We start from the raw sequence: 18518 nt of genomic DNA, 5'->3' as shown, positions 1-18518 counted from the left end.
ACGCTTTTAACCTTAACAAAGGCTTAATAGATATATATTTGTTTATACGTGGTTCCTTGTAAGATTCCAGTAAAATTTGCCAATAGGTTTCCCTGTGCTCTAATCTAGTTTCCCATGGCCCTCCTCTATTGTCTTTATAAACAGTTTCCAAAACAAAAAACTGATACTTGGCTGTAGGGCATGTCGTAAGGTGTCTATAAAGGGCATTTTTGAGATTTTGTTTTTGTATCTCATATAAGTGCTCATATATCCTTCTTTTTAAAGGACGTTCAATTTTGCCCACATAGAAAGTGGGACATGATAAACAGAAGGCCAAATAAACCACCCCCTGACTATTGCAGTTAGAAAACCTAGTGGACTTAATATATTTGTTTCTAGCTGCAAGAAAAAAGTTTTCCAGATTGACAACGTGGTGGCACTGTGAACATGAACCACATTTGTAAGTGCCCATACGCTTGTTAGAATATTTATTTAAATGGAAATTTTGTTCTAACAAGTTCTTAATATTTCTGCCCCTTCTAAAAACTGTCTTAACATTTTTGTAGCTTAGATTTTCCAAATCTGTAATGTCCTGGAAATTATCCCATTCATTTTGTATGATATTCCTGATGACCCCTGAATTAGCACTGTACTCAGTAATAAACACCCGATTAAAATCAGATAGGACCTTAGTGTTGTCAGTTGTATTATATGCATCTCCTAAACCCAGAATGGGTTTGTACTGATCTCTTCTGCCTGAATCTACCTGTTCCTTAATCTGGGAGATAAATTCATATGGATAACCTCTTTCCTGAAACATACAAAATAATTTGTAACACTCCAAGTTGTAATCTTCTTCCTCTGATGTCATACGGGATATCCTAACCAACTGTCCCTTTACTATTCCTCTTTTTTGATATAATGGATGGGAACTGTTGAAATGTATATAACTATTAGAGAAGGTTGGCTTCCTATAAACTTTAGATGTAAATTTTCCTTGATGGATACTTAATAATACATCTAGGTATTCAACCTTCCCTTCCTGAATGTGATGAGTGAAAGTTAAAAATTCAGTGGTAGAGGCCAAATATTCCATGAAGATGGAAAGAATGTTGTCAGGTCCTGTTCAAAAGATACAAATGTCGTCCAGGAATCTGAAATAGGCCCCCCAATATTGAGTAAATTCACAATTGAATACATATTTGTTCTCCCAGACAGATAGAATAATGTCGGCATAAGTGGGGGCACAGTTAGACCCCATGGCCACCCCTGAGGTCTGTTTATAATATTCCCCTGAAAAATAAATGAAATTGTTATTCAAAACCATTTCCATTAATTCTAATATAAGAAAGTTGTCATTGGCACTGGCCTTGGGACAAGATGTTAAGGCTTCCTCTAACCAAAGAAGTCCAATGTCGTGTGGAATCACAGAAAACAAGTCCACTACGTCTATAGTTAAAAATTTTAAGTTAGGAACTAATAAATCTGGAGTTACTTTCTTCAAAAATTCCCAGGAGTCTTTTAATAAATAGCTTGCCTTGGGCCATAGATTCTTGAACTTCCAGTCAATAAACTTTGAAAGTGGAGAAATCTTAGAACCCTGTGCTGCTACAATGGATCTGGGGGGTCATAAATGTTTTTATGTACCTTGGGTACCCCGAAAATAGAGGGCACCCTGGGATTAGTATTATCCAAAAAGGTATACATACTAAAATCTATACCTTCTTGATCAAAGAGATCTTTTATAGCTATGTCAATTTTTTTGTAAGCTATATTGATCTCATTTAGAGAAACAGAGGTATATCTAGAATCATTGTTCAAAAGGGCATACATTTTACTTTCATATATGATCTTATCCATGAAAACTGTACCTCCCCCCTTATCTGGTTCCATAACCCTGATATTAGGGTTATGGCCCAGTTCATATAATAATGAACTTTCTTGTACAGTCAAATTAACTTGGTATCCATTTTTTCTAAAGTTGTTTCTAATTTTGAGTTCCATCCTTCTCTCTAAATTCTTTAATTGAGGATGTAATGGTGGATTGTATGTACTAGGTCTATGGGGGATGTTAACATTAGCAAAATGGCCTTCCCCTAACAAATTCTCTAGATTCAGTTTTCTCATAAAGTGTTTTATCTCCATAATAACTTGAGTAATGCTACTGTTCCTCCTTGGTATGTATTAACCCTTTGGTAAAAAGATCAAAATGTGTGTCTGTAATCTCTAAATTACTATAATTGTAAATGGAATAATTCTCCCAACAAACACATGTCCATTTTCCACACTAGATACATCTGATGTGCTTAATGGTCCTGTTGCCAGGACGGAGGTTTGTTCTGAAACACATTCCTGTTGTGTGTCCCCCTCCCCCTGTGATAATAGCGAATCGGCGAAAAATGATTATCTTGATTTAAATTACGCTGATTGCGTATTCTCTCTGATCTCCTGGGTAAAACCTCTGTTTCATATTCATGTCCCCTATCATCCTCACAGCCATCCTGGGCTGTAACTGAGGCTGGTGGAGTATTGGGACGAGTGTAGGAACTTCTATAATGCTTAGGAGGCAGAGGGCATTGATTTCCTTCTTTATATTCTCTTATGTCCCTATAAAGTTTTTTGTGATGCATGCATTTTGAGATTTAAACTCCTGGTGTTGAGTAGCATAACCCTCATTTTTTTACTTGTGCTGTTTATGGTGGTGGGTTTGAATTTTGAACCTTGCCTAAAAAAGGCACTATGGGGGCAGCAAGAGCCTTGGCCAGTATTCGAAAGCCAAGGGGTGACAGGTGCAAGCAGTCTCTTGCGAAGCAGCGTGGCTTGTCGAGCATGTCATCCCAGGCTGACAGACACTGGATCCCCTTTGAATGACACCAGAAACTTAACCAACTGTTGAAATTGATCATTTTTTTTCTTTATTCTGAGGTATCATTCTTGGTGAGGGCAGGATGCTACTCAGGGTCAGGGTCATACTCGCCTGGGCTACATGATCAGAGAGCTCTTCCATGTCTATTTTCATGTAGTCCAGGGAGGTACATCTCAGGTCATTCACACCAACATGAACAATGACAGTCATATTTGTACTTGTTCTGGAGTGACCTGAGTGCTTGTGTTATGTGGTGGATTCTGGCTCCCGATAGGCAGCTAACAGTAACCTTCTCCTTGTTCAGCCTAGTGAGTGGGGCGTCAGTGTGCCTGACTACTGAGTTACCTATTACTAGTGTGTTAGGTATGTTATTTCGCCTTAAGGGCTGTGACTGTGCGGCACATTGATTTTGTGTTTTATGTGTTGTCTTGTTTGTGACGGGAGGTGCAGTTTTGTGGGTGTCTGCTTTGGAGCTCTCTGATGCTTTTGCAGGTTTTTATTTAGAGCCTCCAAGTATGATTTTGTGTATTTACGCATATTTTTTGCCAGTGCTGGTTTAGTAGGTCTATGTGAGGCTGGAGGTGTGGTGCAAGTGTTAACCTTCTCCTCATGACTGTCTGTTCCAGTCTTGGGTGGAGAGACCTTAGCCTCCAGTTTGGCTGTATAATTGCATCTTTTGCATATGTTAGTGTTTTGTGGTAGGAGGAGAGGGCTGTCTGTGTACATGAGGCAGTTGTAACATTGCCTCAGGATACCCAGATTCACCAGCTGGACTGGAGAGTACACCTGAAGTTGCCCTTTGGTCATGTCTGAATAGTAGGGTGAGCTGCTTAACCGCTTGGTTGGTGAGGGGTGGATAAAGAGCCTTGACCTGCTGGGCAGGCAAGTGTCGGGGTATATTAGTGCTTGCTATTAGGTCTGAGCAAGTGATGGACTGTAGGATGCTTTTTGAGTGCTTAGGTTGAATGTTGGACTAGTTTCAAGTGAAAAACTGAAGAGGAGACTTAGTGGAGCCGAGAATAATTTAACCCTAGCTAACCAGTGCTACCCGGCGCACAAAACCGTGCAAACGTGGTTTTTAAACTACTAACTTCTGGGCTGGAACCACTCCTCCAGGGACAGATGGCTGCTCAAAGTTCCCCTCTCTCACAGGTGAACAGAGAAACTTCCCTCTATCCAAGTAAGGTATGGGCAACTCAGAAACTTGTAACACAGCCCTGAATTCAGCACTAGCCTGAAAAATGGACTATACTAGCTTAGAAAGGCGGGAAACAAGTTTTTTTTTTGAAAAGATAAGGCAAAAACAGTAAAAAGTACACTTAAAATAGCTTTAAATGACTACAAGCGATCAGAAAAGGCTATTGCACTTTAGTGTGTAGCCTGCAACAGTTAAACAATTTATTTAAACAAAAAACAACTTTTTAAAAGTGCAGGCAGTCAAATAAGTACAATATGTGAAAAAAACAAGCTTTTAAATCACAATAAGTTCTGGAAAAATCAGTGTTTAGGCGGAAAACAGTTAAGTACAGCAAGAAAATACAGAAAACTGATAATCACGCCAAAGTCTCTCTTTTAAGCTAGAAGGCTTGAATCAGTTTAAGGCTTTCTAGTGCTTCCCAGTAGGTTAGTTAGAGGAAAGATGAGAAACAAGCGCAGATGTGGTCTTTTAAACCAGAAAGTTGAAAGAGATGGGCAACTTTCCTAATGATCAATAAACTACAATTCCTGGGCCAAGAACCACTCCTCTTGTGGTAGACAGGCTACCTAATGCTTACCACTCCCACTGATAAGCTAGAAGGCTTCCCTCCAACACAGAAAGGTTTGGGGGGCTCAGAAGCTCACAAAGAGTCCTGGATACAGCAAATCTCTACCTGGACTAGACTAGTTACAGGAAAGGTGGGGAACAAGCGCAAATGCAGGCTTTTAAGCCAGCAAGTTGAAAGAGATGGAAAACTGCCTAAACGGCCAATAAACTACAATTTATGGGCCAAACCCCACTCTTCCCATGGTAGATTGGCTAGCTGATGCTTACCACTCCCACTGATAAGCTAGAAGGCTTCCCTCCAACACAGAAAGGCTTGGGGGGGCTCAGAACCTTCAAATAGTCCTGGATACAGCAAATCTGTACCTGGACTAGACTAGTAACAGGAAAGGCAGAAAACAAGCACAAATACAGGCTTCTGAATCAGAAGGTTGAAAGAGATGGAAGAGCTTCCCAAACGGCCAATAAACTATAATTTCTGGGCCAGAAACCTCTCCTCCTGTGGTAGATAGGCTACCTAGTGCTTACCACTCCCACTGATAAGCTAGAAGGCTTCCCTCCAACACAGAAAGGCTTGGGGGGCTCAGGAGCTTACAAACAGTCCTGGATACAGCAAGTCTGTATCTGAACTAGACAAGTTACAGGAAAGGCAGGAAACAAGCTAGGATTTTTTTTATTTTTTTTTTAACAGAAAAGCAGCTAAAACAGCAGTAAATACAATTACTGTCCATTAGACAACTTCAGAAGGCAGTGGTGAGTGTAGCTTGGATCAAACTGTGCTGCATCTATGGAAGTGAGTGGTAGACAAACACCTTACCAAGCTTGGAAATGACACCTACTATTTTTCTCTTTGAAGGGGCTGCAGTGCATTTCCCAGCATGAGGTACTACCACTCTCACAAGGCATCAGCATTAGCAGAAAACCCTTCCTTAACTAGAAATCCACAGCATATGACTCCAACTGCCATAGACAGCCTTTGCAAGTCATAAGAACTGTCACTACTGACTGTATCCCGTCCCAATTTAATCCTCTGGCGATTCAAATCAAACCTTTCTGTACCAGTAGTATGATAATAGAAAAGCTAGCCAAGATAGTGATATTCTGATTCATGGAATTTTTCCACCCAAAGAAACTACCTCCACAGTGCCCCTTAACCCTAATAATTCATACTTCCATTGTATCATCTCACTTTTGCAGTCCAAGGAAAAGAGCAACTATAAGACAGCTGTTGGTCTTACATGACTGGGGTATTAAGAAAATCAGCAGGAATCCCTGAAAAATTATTTAGGTCAACTGAAGATGGCATCAAACAAAATACACTAATTAAATTCACTGTTGGGTCTCTGTATTAACTGTACATACAGTTAAGCACTGCAATCTATATATCTTACTATGCTAGGCTCCTGTATCTCAAAATTAACCTGAACTATTTTACCAAACAACCAATAAGACTGTGAATCTCTTAATAAGACTTAACATAAACAATCCAGACTTTATTACTACATGAGAGATGTCAGAACCAGCCTATATTAAGGATGTATGACAGAAATAATGTTTGACTTGAATAAAGATAAATAAAGTGCAAATGCATTTTAGAAAAGGAAAATACAAGAACACACAAATATAAACTATCTGACTGCAGAAAACATAAACATAATCTAAATATGTAGGCTTTGGCAGAAAATATACCTGGCTAAGCGTGAAAACATTTTTTTTCTCTCTCTTCCCCTCATTTTCCTACTTCTGATTATAGGTGCCAATAACGTTTTTTTTTTTCCTGGAATCTGCTATAGATTGGCACAGAAGTCTGTACAGGCACCGAAGTAGGGGAGAAAGAAACAGTTTAAAGTAGAGGGGAAGGAAAGAGAAGAATAAGGAAAATGTAACAAGACAAATCTGGCTTAAAATCTATGCTACACTATTGTATATCTTGTTATAGCTAACTGAGCATTTGAATACTAACATGTTGTTTAAAAAGGCATTATTAGAAGAAATAAGCTTCATGCTTAAAAGCTGTAAGTTCTGTGCTGTAACCATAATACGATAATTGTATAATAGTTTTAAGGAAGAGACTAGGGATATTTCACAGCAGTGTTTTTTAGGGAACTAGTTTGTTAAGCTTTGTCCGTATTGTATATAGTAACATAAGGGGGCTAACATGCTTTCAACCTACACACAAAGAGAAAACACAAAAGACCAGAGGGAAACTAAAAGTATACGTTAATTTCTCACTTTATTCCCCCTTTTATTCCTGGTCCAGGGCTACAGTGGGTAGGCACAGGGTAGGGACAGGAATAGGTAGATGCTTTCCAAAAACACATATCAACATCACATACAAAGACCATAAAACTAAACTAACATACAGGTCATGCAGAACAAGCATACTTAACAAATAAATGTGGGAAATATAGAGACGTGGAATGACCCGCGGTGGTGGTGCTGCGGTAGAGTTGTCGCCTCACAGTAAGACGCTGTCCGGTTTGATTCTCAGCTAGAGCGTCTTCTGCTTGGAGACATGCGTGAATGGGCGTACCTTCGTTGAAGTTTGTGCGTCAGGCCTGGCAAGCCAGTACGTAAAAATCAACTGCCAATCATTAGCGGACCAGAGTTCCGCTGTGGCGACCCCTAACCGGGAAAAGCCGAAAGACACAAACAAACAATAGAGACGTGGAATGTTAAAAGACTCCAAATAAAGAAAAAAGATAACTATTTTTTTGCATCTTACCCTGAAAACTAAAGCCAACCTTATATTAATACAAGAAGCACACTTAACTACAGAACAATGGATAGAAATTGGGGAAAAAATGGATAAGACAAATTATAGCAACAGGGGATAAAACAAACAGTGCTGGGGTTGCCATGATAATTAAAAATCAATTCCAAGACAAGATACTGGAGACTAAGGCAGACAAAGAGGGAAGATGGTGTTACATAACATTTACCAACCCAGGATTAACGAAACCTATAATGGTGCTTAATCTATATGCACCCTGGGCAACCAACATCACTTTTTTATGTCACTTTAGCCATTTCTAAGCCAACTTAACGATCACTACCTAATAAATAGGGGTGACTGGAACACATATCAAAACCCAGAAAAAGACAAATCTCACCCGATTAAAACACATCATAAACAAGCCACAATATCTCTAAATGAACTTAAACAAGATTTTAAACTATATGATGCTTTTAAATATGGGAATAACGAGAATAAAGCCAGGAAATTGACATTCTACTCGCTGTGCCACAATATGTGGTCAAGAATAGACTTCTTTTTAATCTCAGACATACTCATTAACATGGATCCAACAACAGTTATACACACTAGATTTTACTCGGATCATTCCAAAGTCACATTGTTTATCAACTGGGACAAAAAATTGTACTTAGCTAATAGAGGTCATAACTGGTCATTGAATCCTAACCTGCTCATCAAAACAGATGTACTAAAAGAAGTTGAAGAGATATTAAAGACAACCCTTGCAAATACCTCCAAGTCCCAATAGACATAGAATGGGCTGCAGCCAAATCACAAATCAGAGGAACATTCATCAAAAAAGCAGCATATTATAAAAAATACAACTAAAAGAGAAGTATACATTGAAAGGGAAAATAGAACAAATGGAAAGAGAACTACTAAATAACCCTAATAGCCAGACTGAAGTTGATCTCCTAAAACAACAGAGACCTCTATTTGCTAGAAACCAGAAATCTGTCATTTTATGAGGTAAGAATGTTAGCTAATTATGCAAAGGAAGCCCAAATACCATCCAGAGCCTTGGCCAGAATCATCTCTCAACACAAAACCCCCGCAAATATATTACAAGGACAAAAATTACACAAGAAATGAAGACATTATCAAAGTAGTCGAACAAATATATTCTCAAATCTATGGAGAACAATCATTACAAACCTCGGAGGAAGATGGAGAGCGTTTTCTTCAAAAACTAAAATTCCCTAAACTAGACTTATATCAAAAAAAGAAACTAATGAAACCTATTTCCATCAATGAGATAAGCACAACAATTAAACATTTAAAGTCACATAAGGCCTCAGGACCGGATGGACTTGCATCAGAATTTTATAAAACTTTCACCCCCCCCCCTTAATTGCTAAACTACTATACTATGTGCTGAACTACATAATAAAAAACAACAAAAATGATATTCATTTCAGTGCCTCCAAAACTATTTTCATATTAAAAGAATATGCAGACCCCAAAAACCCAGACAGTTATAGAACCATCTCCCTACAAAATATAAATACAAAGATCCTGACCTCAATACTCACAAATAGATTAAAAAACCTGATAGAGAAAATCATTTCTCCAGAGCAATCTGGGTTCACACCACAAAGACAGATCAGCGACAACACTCTAACATTGGATGCATTAATATCTTTTGGAAATCAGAGGAATATTAATATCTATGCAATGGTAGAAGATGCCCACAAGGCATTTGACAGGGTTAGCCTAGAATTTTTACTTCAAACATTATATTTTTTTGACATACCTATCAATTTCATTCAGATCATCCAAATTCTCTATAGCAATCCATACACATCCCTATATATAAATAAAACATGGTCAAATAGAATTATGATAAAAAACGGAACAAGAAAAGGATGTTCGTTATCGCCCTTTCTATTCAACCTATACCTAGAACCCCTGTTTCTTTATATTAACCAAAATACATACCATAACCCCCCCCTCAACACACAACTTCAAAGTATATCTCACCACCTTTGCAGATGATCTGAACATATATTTCACTACACCAAACTCAGACATAACCAAAATAATAACGGCAATTATACAATTTTCAATCATGTCTAACTACAAATTAAACCTCAATAAAACTAATATCTTCCCCTTAAGGCCGCCTAAACTTATCTCATTAATACCTCTAATAGATACTATAAAAATTAAAGAAGAAACTAAATATCTGGGAATTGCTTTCTTCCAGAGTAACAAGGAATTCTACCAGCATAACATAACTCTTAAATGGCAAAGCATAATTCAAGACTGTAAAAGGTGGAATAACCTTAAGCTGCCATTTCTGGCCAAAGTATCAATAATAAAAATGAACATTTTACCTAGACTAACATATATATTCATGACATCACAGATAACTAGACAAAATAATTTTTTCAAACAAATTCATACCTTCCTAGCAAAATTCATATGGGAACCCAAAAAAAAAACCAGAATCTCGTATCAGAAACTAACAATTCCCAAAAGCAAAGGGGGTCTGAACCTGCCAGATTTCAAAACTTATTACTCTATTATCAACACTAACAGAATATTGAGAATAGCAGAACATAACCCGACAATGAAAACTTGGTCACCTCCTTTGGTGACTATATTCTATAGGCACATTAAAGCACTAGGCATCAATCCCAAAGTGCTTCCCTTTTTAAACAAAAAAAGATTTACAAACGTATAACATTATAGATCCCTTAAAATATTCTATAAATATAACACAAAACTCTTTCATTCCTTAAACCTTGGGCAAGCTACTGTAACACTACAACCCCTCCATAAAAATCCAAATCTAAAAATAAACAACAATATGCTAAACCTTGATTCTTTTCCTCGATTAAAGGAGAAAATAATCCAAGATATCTACCCATTTCTTAACTGTACAATCCAAGAAATGAGAAGTAACCTAAATCTACCCAAACATATATAATAATTGTAAGACAAATCAAAGAGTTGTGTTCCAGCTACATCCAAAACTTTAATATACTTAATAGTGACATGGAATTGTACTTTGCTTTGGAAGACTATTCTTACAACAAGGAAAACAATATCTAACTCATATAAAATGACAGGTGAAATCAAATTTCAGAAGGACCTCCTTTTCTCTAACTACTGGAGAAAATTAAAATCATCCATAGACTACCAGCAAATAACTCATGCAATCAATCTAACACTGAAAAGTATACCCCTTAAAAAATTGTCATACATGCAGCTCATGATAAATAATAATGCATATTTAACACCCGCAATACTCCACAAATTCAATGCATCCAAATTATCATACTGCCCACACTGCAAGGACCAGGTAGCAGACCTAATGCATATATTTTGGAGTTGCAGATGTGTGTACAAACTCTGGAATTCCCTCAAGATACAACTGTAAAAAATGGGATATCAAACATCAACACTAACATGAGAATTTACCCTTCTACATATTCACCCATCTAACATATCAGGAAAACAAGCAAATATACTTATAATAATGTTCTTATTAATGAAGCTATACATAGCTCTCAAATGGTTAGATCCTACAAATACATCTTGGGAGGGATTCAAAAAATAGCTATAAAACATCTTTTAGCCCATAAAATAGTAAGGGATAAAATGAACAAAAATATGAAAGCCCGAGAAATTTGGGAACAAACCTTTATTTTATTTTATTTATTTTATTTGTTTACCTGGAAAGTCCAACTGGACACAGGTTCATTTTCAGCGGAGGCCCGGGGAGAAAAGCTCCACATTACAATGAGAGTAAAAAGAAGTAGAACATACATACATATGGCATATATACACATCAGGACAACATGCTAGTGATTAACAAACATACATATAGCATATATACGCACAACAGGACATCATGCTAGTGATTAACATTTCTTACAGTAGACCATCAGAAGTACATTTTTTTTTTCTTTTGCAGTTATAAGTTTTTTTTAAGGTAAATGTACACAGGTTTGGAAGCTTTCAAGGGAGAAACTGTTTATACATAGTTGTACCCTGACAAATTCTCTTGGTATGGATTAGCCTGGTGAGTGGCATGAGCATAGCCAGTTACTTAAATAGTGTGTTTCATCATATTAGCATAAAACATCATAAATGCTACATAGTAACAAGGTACAAAGGAATCTAGAAATATACACACGATTCCACATTCAAACTATGGACTTGAAATCCTTATTGTATGTGCTGTTTTTATAACAATGGAATTGAATGAGAAAGCATCTTTGTATATAGTGTAAATGGATATGTTTTCCGACCTACATGTTACTTACTATATTGAATACAATGTTTAACATTCACCGATGGTCATGCTGTAAGAATGGAAATTATTGTGATTTATATAAATGAAAACAATGAAAATAAAAATTATTGAAAAAAAAAAAATTAGCCTGAGCTAAACAAAAGGGCATTCTAATGAAATACTGAAAAACAAATTAGAGATCACTGCCACCAAGTGGAAAATTGGTGGTACTGCTAAGACAGTAAAGTCATTGTGAGAAGCATAAAGCAAAGAATGCTTGCAGAGAGCATCAATCACATTTTCAATCTTAATACTGTACATGTGTCCATAAATAAATTTTTTCAGGGCTCTCACAGTTTTCCCAACATAAAAACCACCACATTTTTTTGCAGACTGATAGGTATATAATCCCTTTACGTTCACAAAGTAAAAAGGGATTACATACCTATCAGTTTGCAAAAAGCTTGACGCCTCTCACGATGACTTTAGATTTGGTATTGTGGAACATGTTGAATTTGACACTTGTGATGGGGATTGGAAAAACAAGCTGCAGTATAGAGGGTTGGTATGGCAGTTTAAACTGAATGCCTTTTCCTCCCCAGGATTAAACAAGTATATTCAGTGCAGCTTGTCTTGATATTTCAAGCAGCAAAATTATAAACTATATTAGTTTTTCTATACATATAGGATAATGCTGGTTTACCATGCCCTATTATTTTACAGTTAAGTGGTCTGATTTTTACAAAGAATTTTTATAAGATATTTTAAAACTGTTTTAAAATATAAAGCATAAACAAATATTTTTATATTTATTATATGGTATTTCTTATTTTGAAGGTTTGTTTATAAATTTGTAGCTTATTTAAAAGTATGGATTGATTTCTATACAATGTTTTTAGAATGTTGTTTAAAACTAGGGTTTATATCTTTAAGAGTAGATGTGTATGTAATTATTGTTTTATTAGTGGTGCATGGCAAAGAGAGAGGTGGCGAAGGCTAAGGATAAGGCGTATGAAGAGTTGTACAAAAGGTTGGACACTAAGGGGGGAGAAAAGGACCTGTTCCGATTGGCTAGACAGAGGGACCAAGCTAGTAAAGATGTGCAGCAGGTAAGGGTGATAAAGGATAATGAGGGAAATGTACTCACAAGTGAGGAGAGTGTGTTGAGCAGATGGAAAGAGTACTTTGAGGGGTTGATGAATGAAGAGAATGAGAGGGAGAGAAGGTTGGATGATGTGCGGATAGTGAATCATGAAGTGCAGTGGATTAGCAAGGAGGAAGTAAGGATAGCTATGAAGAGGATGAAGAATGGAAAGGCTGTTGGTCCAGATGACATACCTGTGGAAGCATGGAGGTGTTTAGGTGAAATGGCAGTGGAGTTTTTAACAAGATTGTTTAATGAAATCTTGGAAAGTGAGAGGATGCCTGAGGAATGGAGAAAAAGTGTTTTGGTACCGATTTTTAAGAATAAGGGTGATGTGCAGAGCTGTAGTAACTACAGAGGGATTAAACTGATCAGTCACAGCATGAATTTATGGGAAAGAGTAGTGGAAGGGAGGTGATGATTAGTGATCAGCAGTATGGTTTCATGCCAGGAAAGGGCACTACAGATGCGATGTTTGCTCTGCGAGTGTTGATGGAGAAGTACAGAGGAGGTCAGAAGGAGTTTCATTGTGTCTTTGTGGATTTAGAGAAAGCATATGACAGGGTGCCTAGAGAGGAGTTGTGGTATTGTATGAGGAAGTCGGGAGTGTCAGAGAAGTATGTAAGAGTGGTACAAGATATGTATGAGGGTAGTGTAACAGCGGTGAGGTCTGCGGTGGGAGTGACGGATGCGTTTAAGGTGGAGGTGGGATTACATCAAGGATCAGCTCTGAGCCCTTTCTTATTTGCAATGTCGATGGACAGGTTGACAGACGAAATCAGACAGGAGTCCAAGTGGACTATGATGTTTGCAGATGACATCTGCAGGGATATCCTCAAACTCACCTCATTTGCCTGCTTCCTTTTCCACCCACCCAGTCAAAGTGAACCCTGGACAAAGGCATATGGACATATGGAATGGGGTCCTTCTGAAAGCTCTGACTGGAGTGGAGTGCCCAAGCAAGTACTGCTCCTCTTTAACTACTGCAGGCTTCACAATGGTTATGTCAGAGGCTGTCTCTTTCTTAGCAGTGGCCTGCTTTCCATCCACTAAGATAGAATATAAACTCTGGTGATAGTTTGGTACCACTGTTGTCTCCAGACAACTTATCACTGGCATACTGTTATTCCCACTTGCTGGCTCCCACACCTTTTGTTCCCCACCTTGCTGCCATGGACATCTACATAATACACGGCCCCAATGGTTACATTTAAAACATTTAACCCTTGACCTTGGCAGTGTACCTGAATTAGTGGCTCCCCCCCTGTTACTGGTGGACTCTGCTGGGGTTGTTTAGCTGCAACCATTGGGTTCCCTTATATCCATGCGCAGCACCTGGTATCCCCTTCCTGTGCAGTGATACACTACTTGCTAAGTGGAGATCCCTTTTTTTCCACAGCTCATCTATAGAGCTACACTCCTGGTCTGCCAACCAGATTCTCATGTCCTCAGGCAAAGTGATAAAGGCTTCTTCCCTCACTAAAAGGTCTGCCAGCCCTTCAAAAGTGGTGACCTGACACCCACGCACATACCTATGAAAATAACTGCTTAACTCAGCACTATAACCACACACACTTTCATCTGCCTTACTTCTATGCTCACAAAACTTTTTTTTTCTGTAAGCTTCAGGAATTAACTTAAAGCATTCTAGTAAACATTGCTTGACTTTATCATAATTTAAACAATCAATATCAAACAATTTAGAAACAGCAGTTACAGCGTTACCACGGAGTAGGGGGTTCAGGAACCATACCTAGAGACCTTGGTCAGCATTACACTGTTTACATACTCTTTCAAGTATATGACCAGAACTATTAAAATTATCATCCTCTGTAAATTGTGGAAGAAATTTACTGAACTTTATTGCTTCTGGGGTTCAGTTATTCCCTTCCCCATCACCTCCATGACCGTGGTGAAGAGTCAGCATCTCCCTCTCATGTTGACGCTGCTTCTCATTTTCTTCAGCTTCCAAATGCTGCAGTCTCTCTTCTGATTCTATTTCCATCTGTTTCTCATTTTCTTCAGCTTCCAAACACCTCAGTCTCTCTACTGACTCTAATTCCAAATGTTTAGCCTCCAGTTCAAGTCTCTAACTCCAGATTTTTAAGTTCTATGAGGAAAAAGTGAACTGTCCTGTTTATGAGGACTGCAAATTCCCAACACCAATCTGGTTATCCTCTTGGTTGCTAATCTAAGCTGCGACTAAGGCTGAAATCATTTTCTCTTTAGTCAGGTTGGCATGCACCAGTCCTTTGGCTTTGTACAGCTTGGCCAACTGGTTTATTGTCAGCGTGCTGTAATCCTCTGCTGGCGTCTTCGCCTGCTTTCTCTGACTAAACTAAACTAACAAAAAATAAATAAATAAATAAAACTGTTGTGAAATGAAATTCAGAATGTAGCTATGCCCCCTTCTGCCCAGACTATAAGGTAGTTACTGCCACCAGCCACTCCAAAGCCAGTTACTCTAAGGCTCTTACAAGGGTACCCAATTATACGGAGTGAAATTAATATTAGTACAAAAGGTAGTGTTTTGACCAATGCATTAATGCTTCGAGGAGTGGCCACAGATTCACCAAATAGATATGAGTACTCTCAAAGGTTAATATATTCTCTAAAGGACAAGCAACAATGAAAAGTTTAAATATATTTAATAATAAATAATAAAAGAACATGAAAATACTAAATATCTTTTTACAATAAACACCAGAGTTTCATCCACATGAAATATTAAAATAACACAGACAAATATATTCACACAGATACAGAAAAACAGCAATTAACTAATCTCACTACATTTTCTGACTAATCTAAAGAATTACTATTCCTTGGTCACTTAATACAGATGAATTAGGTGAGGGGTCCTTCTTTGTCAGGTTCCAAAAAAAGAGCAACATGAGACTTCAGTCTAATCTAGTATTAAAATGTCATTACATAGCTGGCTTACAGAATGACATCACACACATCTGGTCATATGACTTCTGGTTCCCACACAACCCCCTTGGCTAAGACACTGCCAGGATTTAGCACATGTGTGTCAATAATAAGCACGCACACACACACACACACACACACACACACACACACACACACACACACACACACACACACACACACACACACACACACACACACACCCACACACACACACACACACACACACACAAACACACACACAGAGCTTTTGCTAAGATCTGTTGCAGCTTCTGGAAGCTATAAAACAATAAAACACTTTCATACTTCCTACAGGAGCTAATAAACCATTCTCTGGCACAGACATTTCGTCTCTGGCTGCAATCAGAACTGTAACACAAACACACACACAGAGCTTTGCTAAGATCTGTTGCAGCTTCTGGAAGCTATAAAACAATAAAACACTTTCATACTTCCTACAGGAGCTAATAAACCATTCTCTGGCACAGACATTTCGTCTCTGGCTGCAGTCAGAACTGTAAGACACAATCTTTGTGGCCTAAATTAAGTAATTTAATTTCTTACTATTTTTCAAAGTTAGTTGGACTGAGATTAACCTTTTCTCTTTCAGTATCCTCTGTTAAAACATATGCAGTTAATCAGTTACAATACAGTCAGGATCCATTGTTGGTGCATTTTTAACACAGGCAGCTTTACAAGTAATTTTTTTTAACACAAGCATATGTACAAATCAGTTTGATATAGAAATGATATACAATTCTTCACAAAATTCCAGCTAGCTGTGCTAGCATATGTTACACATCCACTGCCCTACTTCTCCTGTCATAGCTGGCAATACCTCACATTATCACAGTTTACACCATTGTACTTCACTTGCATGACTTAGCTACACAAATTGCTGCACACATTTTTGTTAACAGCCTGTTAGCATAACAAAAGTATTAAAGTAACATGACCTGCACTCATTGCCACTCCACAACGATTCAATTATGTTTAAAACTGGGTATGCTCCTAAAAATGCGTCATTTGCATACCCTCTCAATTGTCCCTGACTTCTGCACAAAATTTTACTCTATCCCTAAAGCTGACAATTTGCTTGAGAAAATGTGATGGAATACATTCAATAAATGATGGCAGTCATTATAATTACAGCCTTCTTTTACTTAAGTGTACTTCACCTCCTTTTATTCTGTCAGTACTTAAAAGTGCTCCTGATTTGGATTATTTATTCCTGATTATATGTTGGTTTAATCCCTAATTCTGGAACTAAACGGATGAGAGACATGTTCATCTGTATGAAAGCAACAAGCTCATTTATAGAAAACAGTCCCATCTTCCTGCATACCAAACTGATTGCGTACTTAGTCTCAAAATAGGATGGCAACATTTTTAATGAACTATAAGACAACTATCAACCCACAGAAACCCTTCACCAACAGAGCTACTTTTGTATTCTTGAATACTGTATGCTCTGTTGACAAATTCAGCCTTGACTTACAGTGATGGATATATGTCTGAGAATGTCTTTATAGAAGCAGCACAATGCAAATGTACATTCACTAGTGAAATGGTGGTCTTTCACATTTACTTATCATGCATCTGTGAATTACTACATAATTTCCATATAAATGCATAACAGAATACTGGCAAAAGTCTTTCCTGTTTCTTTTTTGCAAAGGGCTACCTATGCAATTCTGTGTCTTACATTTTCCTGATCTCCTTGCTGCTGTCTCCAAGGATTTGAAATAGTCCATCCAGGATTTCGGGAAGGTACTCTAACAGGTTGATATCTGGTACAGATTCTAGCACCAATATCTACAAATGACAATGAAAAAGTATTTTTTAGACAGCATAAATCTATGTCTACAACTGAAATATACAGGTTTTAACAATGCAAATGGAAATGCATTGCATACATTTTTTTCTTCGGAATCATAGTAGTCAGGAATATATGATTCAGTGTATACCTTCAATAAGCAAAACATCCTCTTAGTAAGACATTGCCTTCCATTTTCTAATTCTTTCTCCTTACCACTTTCATTTGACTCTAATTAATATTCCCATAAATATAGTGACACAAACTTGCAGTGATTTACAAGGGTAGGATCTCAGTGCAACCAGCCATAATGGCTGCCTTCAATGACCTTTTTATCTTTCTAGGCTGAACATGTAAATAGTCATTGTTGCATCAGTGTTTTATCCTGGTAAACACATTCAAATAAATCTGTGAAAACAGTGGGTGTCATTATGCCCGTAACATGACTATGTTTGCATTTTGTTTTCTATGTTTATACATTCAGCTGTAGTGTTAAGGAGTCTCTGTTCCTAGAAGGCTTAAGGCCATCAGCCCAGGATAACATGAATTTTGGAACTTATCATATTGCTATGAAGATACACTGAAGGCAAACCCCTAGACAGACAGGGGCATTACAAGCTGGAAAGTACTTAATCAGTCACAGTGTCTAGTATGTCAGTCCATCAAACAATAAATGCAAATGCTTGTACATAAACTATAACCATTTCTATAGGCAATACAGACGATTGATAATCCACTTAACAGCAAGTTTTGGGATGTGCAAGAAAATCATGACATCTGATGAAAGGCTTATAAGAAAAATGGAAGCCAAAGCTAAATTTCATGTAAACAGACAAGCAGCATCATGTTTAACTAAATCTGAATGGATAGTCCTCAAAAGATTTAAGCAAATAGAATGAATTGATATTTAAACCATCAGACAAAGGTACAAGTGTAGTAATGCACTATAACCAGTATTTAAAAATATGTTATAAACATCTCACTGACAAAAATGTATATGAAATAGTTAATTTGGATGC

The 18518-nt window shown here is 37.5% G+C and overlaps 1 protein-coding gene across 2 annotated transcripts in view; it reads right to left on the bottom strand.

Moving 5' to 3' along the window:
- Positions 1 to 18518, bottom strand: part of VAC14 (VAC14 component of PIKFYVE complex) — a 3391123-nt gene that overhangs the window by 3060291 nt on the left and 312314 nt on the right. For both annotated transcript variants that reach the window (XM_044081299.1, XM_044081298.1), the window contains exon 6: positions 17389 to 17498. In XM_044081299.1, coding sequence (XP_043937234.1) covers positions 17389 to 17498 — 110 coding nt within the window. The remainder of the gene's footprint in view (positions 1 to 17388; positions 17499 to 18518) is intronic.

This window comes from Protopterus annectens, chromosome 8.part0 (assembly GCF_019279795.1).
Source record: "Protopterus annectens isolate FY-2018-M chromosome 8.part0, PAN1.0, whole genome shotgun sequence".
Taxonomy (NCBI): Eukaryota; Metazoa; Chordata; order Ceratodontiformes; family Protopteridae; genus Protopterus; species Protopterus annectens.
The sequence above is the reverse complement of the archived record's forward strand: the minus strand, read 5'-3'. Positions and strand labels throughout refer to the sequence as shown.